This window comes from Azolla caroliniana, unplaced genomic scaffold (assembly GCF_043228905.1).
Source record: "Azolla caroliniana isolate FFs.n. ecotype wild unplaced genomic scaffold, voAzoCaro1.0.p SCAF_10, whole genome shotgun sequence".
Taxonomy (NCBI): Eukaryota; Viridiplantae; Streptophyta; class Polypodiopsida; order Salviniales; family Salviniaceae; genus Azolla; species Azolla caroliniana.
Window position 1 is genome coordinate 9,266,081 of NW_028230445.1, and position 12,489 is coordinate 9,278,569.

At 42.5% G+C, this 12,489-nt stretch overlaps 1 protein-coding gene across 2 annotated transcripts; it reads right to left on the reverse strand.

The window, feature by feature from the left end:
• Positions 1–848: 848 nt before the first annotated feature.
• LOC147858995 (GDA1/CD39 nucleoside phosphatase family protein) lies at positions 849–3,961 on the reverse strand. Of its 2 annotated transcripts, none has more exons than XM_087325648.1 (3): positions 3,807–3,961; positions 1,372–3,431; positions 849–1,294 (listed from the first exon to the last, which is right to left on the reverse strand). In XM_087325648.1, exons 2-3 carry the CDS (start codon positions 3,428–3,430, stop codon positions 1,089–1,091), a joined length of 2,265 nt encoding a protein of 754 aa, XP_087181774.1. In that variant the 5' UTR covers position 3,431; positions 3,807–3,961; the 3' UTR covers positions 849–1,088. The 2 variants fall into 2 exon arrangements, with proteins under 2 accessions (XP_087181774.1, XP_087181773.1); XM_087325647.1 differs by lacking the exon at positions 3,807–3,961 and adding an exon at positions 3,540–3,735.
• Between the last annotated feature and the right edge of the window lie 8,528 nt (positions 3,962–12,489).

The window sequence follows — 12,489 nt, forward strand, 5'->3', positions numbered from 1 at the left end:
AAATTGACGAACAATAACTAAAACCTTGATAACCAACTTGATTTTTCCAAAACTATTTCTTTAAAATGAATAGATATCTTGATACTGTCATCATAATGCTAGCAACAACAAATAACGTATATAGATTACATGTCTTGTTTACTCTCCATATCAAACAGATTCAAACTGAAGAGGTGGTTAATCCCTCAGTATTACTTGTGAGAACTTGTAATTAATTCTAATGATCCATATTAGGTTGCCATAATGATATATCACTATACTCTCACTTAGTCAATTGATCGTAGTGTCTAAAGAGGTTTTATCAAGTTGGTTTTTTATCTGATCTAACAATATCAATATGGATCATACCCAAACACTTACCCAATACGAGTCGAAATATTAAGACGAGACTTTCCAAAAAACAAATTAGAGTACCACAAAAACCTCTTATATGCAAAACTAGTGTATACAAAAATTACAACCATGATGCTTGCTTTGCCAGCAGCCAGCCAGCTCAAGCAGTTGATCTAAGTTAATTATGTTCATATATAGCTGATAGAAAAGGATTGATCCTTACCGATTAAATCTTGCTTCTCATATCATTCCCACATTGAGGTGGTTGATCATTTTTCAGTTAAGATGACACCAGCAAATGAAAAAACAACTTCACACACTTGGCAGACCTGGTTACTCCCAAGAAATATGCCAATAGTTCTCGAAGCAGTATATATATATAACATCATCATGATTCTTAGATAGGTATCTTTCAAGACATCAAAAAGGAAACGAAGGTCGGTATAGTAACATGCTGTTGTGTCACCATATTTTATGATATGCATTTATCAACATATACTTGGGAAAGCAATAGCTAAAAGAATCAATCACTTTCATATACAACTTGCAACATATCATGTGATGCCTTTTCAGATGAGGATGGAAATCGCGAGAGAATAATTCATCGATAGCAGTGGTTAGTATAGGAGTATCGAATTACAAAAAACTCTCGAGGCATATCTTCACAGATGAGCCTTACATTGGCCACAATTTAGGCTGAGAGTTAAAATAATAGTATACACGACTTCGTATAATTGAGTAAGGCAATAGGGAAATCACTTTTTAACATACTTGATCAAATCATCTCTTGATTGTGTTCGCCTGCTGGAAAGCTTTGATTGGGACTTATACCCAGCCACCACTTGTAGCTCACTCAACTCCAACATTGATTTCCCAGATCTTATAAGCAAGCCAAATCCTGATTGAGATTCATCTTGGGAACTCCCCAATGGTGCAGGACTATGGGGCATTTTAGTATCTCCTGCATGCATCAAACAAAGTGGTTAATTCAGCAGTCTTGGGATTCTGAAATTGTCACCAAGTTTTGCAAGCTCTCACCATTCCAAACACCAGTTTCAAGCTTGCCAAGCCGAAGCCGGGCAAAGTACGATGGCGAATATCGAGAGGGTCCCATAGGCGATTGTGATTTCCAGCCTCCAAAGGGGAAACAATGAAGAAAATACTTTAGAGTAAAAAGAAAGAGGGCCATCATGATCAAAACAAGAACTGAGATAATAACTGCATCCCAAGATAGCGTGCCTCTCGATGCAGGAAAGCCCTGATATCTCGAGGCTGGACTTGGACTAAATGCTCCCGCCTCAAGCAATGCTGCCCCTAGTGTCCATGTTATGTCCCCAGAGCCCACTGTAATTTGCTCCTCTTTGAGATGCAATCCGTCCTGAAGCAGAGATACCACATAGGGTGCTCGGAAACAGTAGTGCTCTACAAGTGGTTGAGGCACAACACCATCCAGGGCTATCTGCCATGGTTTTTCACAAAAGGCTTTTCCATGCTCCAGTAACTCACTGAAACTGGCATCAGATTGGAGCCCAAAAAACTTGTACACGACAAAAAAGCCCGATAAGGCATAGAATTTACCCTCAGGCTCCGGTTGATGCCTTCCAAGTGCACAAGGATGTTCGCTATCACAGCCCACTGACTGTAATGATGATATTGATGGAGAAAACATAGAAGCATTATTGATGATAGAACTAGCTAGAGCATTACATGATTCCCAGTCAGGCTTACCGACTAGAGTCAATTCAGGCTGGCCATTGTCAGGATACATCTTCTGTGCTGCCGGATTGGGCATCACGGCAGGATTTGATTTGCAATGGAGACACCTGTATTTTGCTTGGAAACCCTTGTGAAGGCACGGATGCTCCAATTCTTGCCTCTTTCCTTCCACTACACCATCAGATCTCTCCAAAACTAGTGCCACTGATTTGTCAAAGGCATCATTTAGTCCAAAACCCGCATGTGAAAGTGCATATAGGTGATGTTCAGTGGAGCCAACACTTAGATTCACTTGATAATCCTTGTCCTGAACCTCTTCCGATTCAAATGTTACTTGCAAAGAAGAACCACCCAGGTCAAGAGCACCCAATGTCAGTTGCTTGGTTGTTTGGCCTAGTCTTCCGAAGTTATAATTCAAGGAAACCCATCCATAATAAGCTTCTTCTGTACCCGATATTACCTTCACCCAGCTTCTTCTGCACATAAATGGAGACCTCTCTAACACAGCCCAAGCTTTATCGAGAAGCCATTCGGCATCTTCACTCTCAAGTTTTCGTACACCCGCTGTTGCTAGCAGAAAAAGAGGAGTGTTCCCATGATCTGCACGAGGAACTTGCTTTTCAGCCCATTGTAATAAAGGATCAAGTGCTCCCTTGATACCACTCTCATTGCTCAAAAGCTTGTGCAAACCAGGTTCAGACTCCATTCTGTGATACGCCCGAGATTGCTTGCGTTGGCCACCTTTTCTAGCTGGAAGAGACACAATGGACTGCGGTTCAAAGGTAGGACGAATGACAACTGGAGACTTCCCATTGCCTGAAGAATCTCTATAGGTCCAAGCATAGACTTGCACACGAGTACTCGTACTTCCACAATCTAACACTATGGAGTATTGTAGCTTCTCCTGCTTCCAATGTGACTGATACCAGTGGTAGCCCACATATACAACAAATAGAAACAGCCCTAAAAGTGCCGCTATTTGTGCAATTGCCTTGCACCAAGAGGCTGAACTTGTTAAAATGCTTGCCTTCAGGACCTTCTTTGGGCTATAATTCAATTGTGTATGAGGGTGAACTAGGGGCCTCTCCTCATCCATGATCGCATGTGGGTCGATAACTTTTGACACCTCTTCATCGTGTACATTCCTCACCTTGACATACATGGGGAAATCCTGCGACGAAGCTGATGTTTGCATAGGATCATGTGCCATATGTAAATTATGATCATCCCTTGCTGACGATGATGATGATGATGGTGGTAGAGGTGGTAGCGAAGAAGGTGCAGATACTGATGTCGACAATGATGATGTTGTCGTGGAGGAAACAGAAGTAAAACGATCCAATAGTGCAGCAGCTACTCCAGTGAGGCTTTTGAAATCCATCCTAACATGGTCGGGAACAAACTCAGGTAAAGTAAACATTCTTCGAAGCATGCATCGATCAGTAGTGGCAAAGCAGCAGCGTATGAAAGAGAGGAATTCTAAAACTTACAAGTGCATTACTTATGTGAACCCTAGCATTCTCGAAATGCATGCATCCATGGATCAAAGGAGAACAGAATGTGCCAGATCTGCTTTCCAATGATGATAACAGAGAGATAGACAGACTTGGAAAAAAGAGAGGACATGAGCGAGTACAGATCGAGGCTACCAGTGTGCTCAAACAAAGGATCAAAGCAAAAAAAAACACGCACAGAAAAAGAAAAAGAAAGAAGAAGAAAGAGCAGAGGGAAGAAGGATCGGTGGAAAAGAGACAAACCTGCGAAGAGAGCGATGCCTCCAATGGCCATCCTTCTTCTTATTTTTCTTATTTTTCTACATCTCCTCCGGCTCCGCTGCGTCTGTACCGGACCAGGTCTCTCCTCTCCTCTCCTTCCTTCTCTCTTTCTTCTTCTTCGTCGTCTTCTTCTTCTTCTTCTTCTTCTTCTTCTTCTTCTTCAATAAAAAAAAATCAGAGTAAAAACAAACAATTATCTACCATATTTTAATTATTTTACCTATGTATGTATGTGTGTTAAGCATAGTATGAACCGTACGTACCATACGTTCATTCGCATTCGAGAAGGTTTTAATCATTTGAGAATGGTAAACACCCTCCAAGTATGGTAAATACCATACTTTTGTATTCATTATATATTATCAGGTAAATTGTTTTTTTAAGATGAGAAATTTAAGGTAAAAAGTGTAAACAAAAAATATAAGAATGTTTTTGCTAACATACGCATTCGTTTTCATTCGAACGAAAAGGAATGTTTGCCCATGCATTCGAGTATATTACGTACTATGATGTTAAGTATATGTGTATGTATGTATGTATGTATGTATGTATGTATGTATGTTATGTCTATATGTATGTGTGTGTTTGTGTGTGTGTGTGTGTGTGTGTGTGTGTGTGTGTGTGTGTGTGTGTGTATGTATATGTATGCATGTGTGTATGTATGTATGCCTTACAAAATATTCCATCCATGGGACACTCACTCGCACTGATATGACCTCTTATAACCATATGAGACATCCTCTCTTGCTCCCCTACCTCTCGAATCCCTCTATGTTTGTTTTATCCCTTATATATTGATATGGGCTTTCTATTGGCATGAAACACGAAGAAGAAGATAAAAGCATCACTTCTTCTTCCACCCCCATATAATGATCTTTTAGAATTTGAGACTTTTTTTTCTAGTCATACGCATTCCAGTTATCCTTCTTATCAAAGATTTAGTGATGCAGCTTTTCCATAACCTAGAGTGTCGAATTCATTTACCTCTTGTTGAAGTAAATAGTCATTTCATTGCAGTTATCACAAAATGTATAAATGCAATAGATGGTGTGCAATATCAAGCCCATTCCATTTAGTTGCCTATTGTATGTATGCCTTATCACATAATTCCTCTAAATGGACCTATTTTGTCGTCTTACATAATGGCCAATGCAATTGGTGGACATGGTTTCCTATAAGCTTACAAACATGTAGTTGACCTTGGGTCACCCTTCCAAAAGTTGCCAACGAGATGAACTACCATTCAATATGAAAAGCATAAAATGTGTCTTCGAACTCCATATTGCACATAAAAAAGAAAAGAATTTTGCATACACTAGTGCCATAATCGCCATATCATAAAATCTCAAAACACAAGTTGAAATTGTGGATGGGGTTGTCCAATCTCCATTGAGCAAATACCCATTGGTAAGGTTCAAATAGAGCTTGCTATCGGACAACTACTAAACCTATGGTAATTGTGTTCCTCTCCAGTTGTACAACAAAATAACACATATTAGAAGCAAAATTCCATCATCACAAAGCAACTTCGCCCTCATAAACCAACCGTTAAACTTTTGCTATGAAACAAATATAAGACTTCCATCCTAATAGCGCAACCCTTTGCTACCAACTATTGGGCCTTTTGATTCCCCATTCTTTGCTAATACGATATACCATCCATGTATGATTACTAATGAGATGGTGATATGCATTGTTCATTCTAAATTTAGCCAAGCTTGTATGACCTCCAAATGACCATATATCTTGATAATTGGGGGGGCACAAAACCTTATCCTAGTCATAGATGCCATGATTCTTCTTTGGGATTATAGTATGGAATCCCCAACAATAATCTAATCCAATTGAAGCATGCGAGTAAATTGGGCTTGAAGAGTTTTCTTATCCTCCCATCCCAACAAACTAGATGCTTCCAACACTTCAACTAGTTGCATGAAATTTGAGTTTTCTCTTTCCAAAGGATAAAAATGACATGATACTACCAAAAAACTCTTGTTGCTCCCACTAAAACAACAAGGTCTTATGACAAGGTAACACACATGATATCCTTATTGTTGAAACCAAGACCAACTTAACATTATCCATCTGCCCTATTACACCGAATGTATCACATCAATTATTCAAAAGAGTTATCCACACATCATGCATATTAGAGGGAGAAAATCCTCCCATTATGTTCCAACTATCTTCAATACCCAATATTTGGGTCTCTTGTTTGGTTGGGTTTGCTCGTTGTGCAACAATGTCGCATTTCTTCCCAATATAACCAATTAAGGGCACAAAAGCATTTTGTATGGGAAGATAGTTGATGATACTCAATGTCCCATGACTGACATGATTGTCAACATTGTTTCTCTAACAAGGTGACTTTACTACTTCTTATCAAATTTGGGTTCTAAAAGTTGATTATGGGTGGTACAAAAAAATGCAACCATTGCCATATTATTACTTTTCCTTCAATTTGATCATGAGGAGTTATTTTTGGTAACCCAATACCATGCCTCAAAGAATCCCTCATGTAATCCATGTTGTTGACCTTTTATTATTTGGAACTTCAGATATTTGGCATTGGTGTGGATGGATCCTCATTTCTTTCAGATTTCCTTTTTGTAAAAAACCCACTACCTACCAATTTTCTGATATATCCTCTTTATTGACCACATGTTTTGCAATGATATATCATTAGGATGAGTTTTCCAATGAAACTCAAAAGATCCATATGATTGTTTAGTGCACTCGACACTAGAATGACCTCATCTCCTCTCTTCTTTTACCATAATGGTCTTTCTTGACTACCATTTTATAACACACTTTTGATTTTAAACTTTAGCATTTAGGGGTGGCAATAATCTCCCTATTGCATTTTGTAGGACAAATACTTGTATCCACCTTAACTCAATGTGGGCACCCTTGCTTTTAGTTCTCTTGAAACTTAGCTAATGAATTCAATGGGACAACATAAACCAAGTTGTCATTGCAAAAGGCATGAAATTAATGGCAATATTATAACTCTTTTTCAAAAACTTGGGTCTTTCTATACATCTTCAACACTATTTCAACCTATCAAAACATTACCGTAACATTTGGTTTTTCTGTCCCCAAAAACAAATAATACCTCTATCATAAAGTAGTGAGAAGGCTTTTAGAGACACCACATGTTAGCGCATATGATATCTTTAGACTCTACATCTGTCATAACATCATCATTATTAGGTATAACATTCTATAATGATCAATTATAAACTTCATCATGCATAGCCTCATATTTCTCAATCATCACCTACTCATTGTCAATCATATTTATGTGTGTAGTTATTAGGGCGTCATATCTACATCAAGCTCTTTTGTATCGATTTCACACCACACATTATTCTTTTCTCAGGCACCGCAACACTTCTTTGACATCAACAACAAATAAAATGATGATGGTTATTAGTTACCAAAGGGAAAAGTGGGTACAAAAACATATTCGAAGGTGATGATAGTTCTTGTCATGAGCATTGATTCTAGGCAAAGACTGCCCAAATTAGATTTCTTATCAAAGAATTATAATTGAATTCATTAAATATGTCTCTATATATGCGCGCACAAATCTCTCTTAGTCGCTCTTAGTCCCTCTCTCTTTGGTGAAAACACACAAATATATTAATAGAAGTGTGTGAAAAACACTACTTACAATGGGTGTCACAATGGAGTATGGTCACCCACTAACTACATTACATGGGTAGTGAAACATGTTGAATTGCTAGGCAAGACAAACACTCCATTGAGGAAAGAATTTCCACTTACTCCAATAAAGAAAATTGCCACATTAGTACTCCCTTCAACTTTCGTATATATGCTTTTACTCCATGCCTACCATCAAATACAAAAGCATTGCGCATATCCCAATTATGACGCAATCCCCAATATATGAGAAATAGGAAAATGATCTCCACCTTTGATTTTGGGTAAACCTGTGTAAATTGTACAAACACCCACTGTTTAGGTGTCAAATTACACCATGATAAAACTTGCCAAAATTGAGGAATATAACTTCAAATTTGACAAGCAATTGGACATTGTATAAACCGATGAGTACTATCTTCCATTTGAGTAGTGCAAAAGAAACAATTACCCATTGCTAGTCCACGACGCTTTAGAGCTAATCCTAGAGGCAATCCTCCAATCAAAACTCTCCAAATGAAAACCTTTGCTACAAGTGGCAATGTAGAATGTGAACTACATTTTAAGATCTGCCACCACCCATGATTAGATTTGTGTATTTTCCATTCTTCTTTAGCCTTAGATGATAGCCATCTAAGAGACTCAATGGAGCAATGGTACAAAAGATTAGTAGTCACTTGTAACAACGACGTCCGATCCCGTAAATACCAATCAATCCACGGTTATTCTCCTATTTGTAGAGGTAAAGGACCTTGGATCAATGCAATATTTTGTAGTTGTTGCTAGATAAACCCATAATTAGGCGGGATGTGTAATAATTGTCACTTCGACAAACTCCAAAATTCTTTGAGATGGAGCCTCAACTATATCTCCCACCTCTTTGATCCCCAAACAAAACAAACGATTAAATTGAGAACTTATCCCTTAACTTACTAGATATCCATTCAATCAATTGACTATTTGTAACATTCATTCCCAATGGATACCCCAAGTGTCGATAAATAGAGCATTCTTCACCACGGATCCTTGTCATCCTAAACATTCCAAATTGCTTTCAGTACATGATATGAGACTAGACTTCCTCCAATTAATAAGTAATCCGGAAGCCAATGCAAATTGGTTCCACACAAGCATCCACTTCTCAAGATTCTCTCGTGAGGCTTGTAGAAATATGAAAGAATCATCTGCCAAAGCTTGTGCTACTAGTTGCCCTCCGGACGGAAGGTGTAGACCTAGAATGTCACCATTTGTTGCAAGCCTTGATAACATCACTAACAATGGATGAGTAATAATAGCAAATAACAATGGGCTAAGTGAGCATCCTTGACGAACAAATCTTGTGAGGGCAATATCTGATGTAACTCCCTCTTGTGAGAATCATCTGCCAAAGCTTGTGCTACTAGTTGCCCTCCAGACGGAAGGTGTAGACCCACAATGTCACCATTTGTTGCAAGCCTTGATAACATCACTAACAATGGATGAGTAACAATAGCAAATAACAATGGGCTAAGTGGGCATCCTTGACGAACATATCTTGTGAGGGCAATATCTGATGTAACTCTCCCATTAAGCATTACTTGAGACACCACATCTTGTCTTAATAAAAATATGAGGCGAGACATAATATTCTAGAAGACGAAGATCGGCTCACGCACATGTTTGAAGAAACCCTAATTACGACAAGGCTTAGTGGGCCTCAAGAGCCTCCGAGCGATCAAAGCATATCTCGGCTGAGTCCGAAGCTAAACAAAGTGTCGAGAATCACCGCTTGGATTCACCTTCACCACTCGGCCACAACCGAGTAATCGCGGATCAATGTAGCAGAAAATAGGAAATACAGAGAAAGACGCGATACACAGAGATTATCGTGGAAAACCCTATACGGGAAAAACCACGGGAGTGCGAGACTCCAAACCAAACTATGCACAGAGAAATATACAATGGCGAGCTGCAAGGCGACAACCTTGAGCTCGCTGTCCTCGCCACAAGCGGCGGAAATACACAGAGGCGTCTACCTCTTCCTCACTCGCTCTATCTCTCTCTCTCTCACGGCTGCTCCCTCTTCACATGAAAAATGAGCAACAACAAAACTGTTTGCCCTAAGTCATATTTATACATATATGACTTTCGGGCTATTTACAAATATAGCCTCAAGGGCTCTTAGCAAACATATTCACAGATATGTCCCTGCATCCGGATCTCTCTCCGGGTACATCCGTCATCCGGCTCCGTAGCCGGGGTCTTCATCATCCGGATCCGTATCCGGGTACTCTTCATCATCCGGATCCGTATCCGGGTACTCTTCATCATCCGGATCCGCATCCGGGTACTCTTCATCCGGCTTCATGCCGGGTACTCTTCATCATCCGGTTCCGTAACCGCAACCGGGCTTGCCGTCATTCATCTCCGGACATCCCATCCGGAGGGACCGTAATCCCAACAAACTCCCCCTTCACTTCGGCATGGGATGTCTCTCCAATCCGATCCTCTTCCGGCATGCTTCCAGCTTGTCGGGTGTGAGCACCTTGGTCAGCATATCCGACCCGTTCTCGTCCGTGTGGACCTTCGTCAGCACGAACTCCTGGTCTTCTATCCTTTCCCGGATCCAGTGATATCTTCGCTGGATGTGCTTCGTCCGGGAGTGATAGGCCGCGTTCTTCGCAAGGTGGATGGCACTCTGACTGTCGCAGTAGAGTCGGTACTCCTCCTGCCGGATACCGAGCTCTCTAATGAAGTCCTTCATCCATATTATTTCCTTGCCGGCTTCAACAGCCGCCATGTACTCCGCCTCCGTGGTTGACAACGCAACCGTCTTCTGCAGCCTCGACTGCCATGAAACAGCTCCCCCTGCATACGTCATCACATACCCTGATGTGGACCGGCTGGTATCTGCATCAGCCGACATATCCGAATCGGTGAAACCGTCGAGTTCGGGCTTACCGGAGCCGAATCGGAGGCACACGTTTGCCGTGCCCTTCAGGTATCGGAGTATCCACTTGACCGCGTTCCAGTGCTCTTTGCCGGGATTGCTCATGTACCGGCTCACCACTCCGACTGCGTATCCAATGTCTGGTCTTGTACACACCATTGCGTACATCAAGCTTCCGACAGCAGAGGCATAAGGTACTTTCATCATGTCCTCTTTCTCAGCCTTTGTCCTGGGGCTTTGCTTGCTGGACAGCTTGCAGTTTGCCGGGAGGGTTGATCCGACCGGTCTTGCTTCCGACATGTTGAACCGGTGAAGCACCTTTGTCACGTACTTCTCCTGTGACAACCACAACTGCTTCTTCTTCCGGTCCCGGATGATATGCATCCCTAGTATTTGCCTCGCCGGACCCAGGTCCTTCATTGAGAAGGTTCGGTGAAGCGCTTTCTTCAGCATCCGTATCTTGACCTGATCCCGTCCGACGATCAACATGTCGTCCACGTACAGGAGGAGTATTAGAGAGTCTCCTCCTTCGAACTTCTTCACAAACACGCAGTGATCAGCCTGCGTTTTGTGGTACCCTTCGTCGGTCATGAAGGAGTCGAACTTCCGGTACCATTGCCGGGGAGCCTGCTTCAGTCCGTAAAGGCTCTTCTTCAACCGGCATACCAGGTGCTCCTTCCCTTTCTTCTCGAATCCTTCCGGCTGCTGCATGTAGATCTCTTCTTCGAGGTCACCGTGAAGGAATGCCGTCTTCACGTCCATCTGTTCTACCTCGAGGTCCATGCTTGCCGCAATGCTCAGCACCGTCCGGATGGAGGTCATCTTCACTACCGGGGCAAATATCTCGTCGAAGTCGACGCCCTTCTTCTGCTGGAACCCCTTCACCACGATCCTGGCTTTGTATCTCGGGGGGTTTCCGGCATCTCCCGGTTTCAGCTTGAACACCCACTTGTTACGGAGTGCCCGTTTTCCTTTCGGCAACTCCACAAGTTCATATGTGTGGTTCTCATGCAGGGAATCCATCTCGTCCTGCATGGCACTTAACCACCTGCGGCTCTGGGTGTCATGCTTTGCTTCTTCAAAGCTCTCCGGCTCCCCCTCGTCGGTTAGCAGCACGTGCTCTGGTTCCGGAAATCTCCGGGGGGCCCTTCTCTCTCTTAGAGGATATCTCCGTTCCGGAGCTTCAGTAACCGGTTCTTCCGATTCTTCTTCATCCGAATCCATTTCGGGATCGGGGCCGGTTCCGGTATCATTTTCATCTTCTTCGGCCGGTTCTGTTTCTTCACCGTCTTCGGCCGGGTCCTCGAGTGCTAACCGGTCCCTTGCCGGTCGGGACTGCTCCTCGTAGAGTTTATCCTCACCAGTCGACTTGGAGCTCTTCATCTTCTTCTCCGACTCCCAGTCGGCGAGTGTCTTGTTCTCCATAAAGACGATATCTCGACTCCTGAATATCTTCTTGTCGACCGGGTCCCATACTCGGTAGCCAAACTCGTCGTCGCCGTAACCGAGGAATATGCATGGCCGGGTCTTTGGATCTAACTTTCCTCTCCGGTCCTTTGCCACATGCACGTATGCGAGACACCCGAACACCTTCAGATGCCGGTAGGACACTTCCTTACCGGTCCACACTTTCTGCGGCGTGTCTCCGTCCAAAGGTACTGAGGGTGATCTGTTTATCACGTATGTCGCCGTCGACATTGCCTCAGCCCAAAACCCCTTGGGTAATTTCGCATGCGCCAGCATACTCCGGACCCTCTCCATTATGGTCCGGTTCATCCTCTCGGCCAGCCCGTTTAGTTCCGGCGTCTTCGGCACAGTAAACTCGAGCCGGATTCCCTTCGAGCGACAGTACTCCTGGAACTGCCCCCGGTATTCCCCTCCGTTATCCGCTCGTATCGCTTTCAGCTTCTTGCCGGATTCCCTTTCCACTCTCGCGTGGAGTTCTTTGAAGACGCACAACACTTGGTCCTTTGTCTTCAACGGTGCCGTCCACAGCTTCCGGCTATGATCATCGATGAATGTTACGAAGTACTGGGCTCCGCCATGTGACTTCGTCTCTACCTGACACAC

Bases quoted from the DNA above. Each gene is read 5' to 3' on its own strand.
- LOC147858995 (XM_087325647.1), bottom strand. The intron at 1,295-1,371 runs GTGAGAGCTTGC...TGATGCATGCAG, and splicing joins TGAAACTGGTGTTTGGAATG to GAGATACTAAAATGCCCCAT.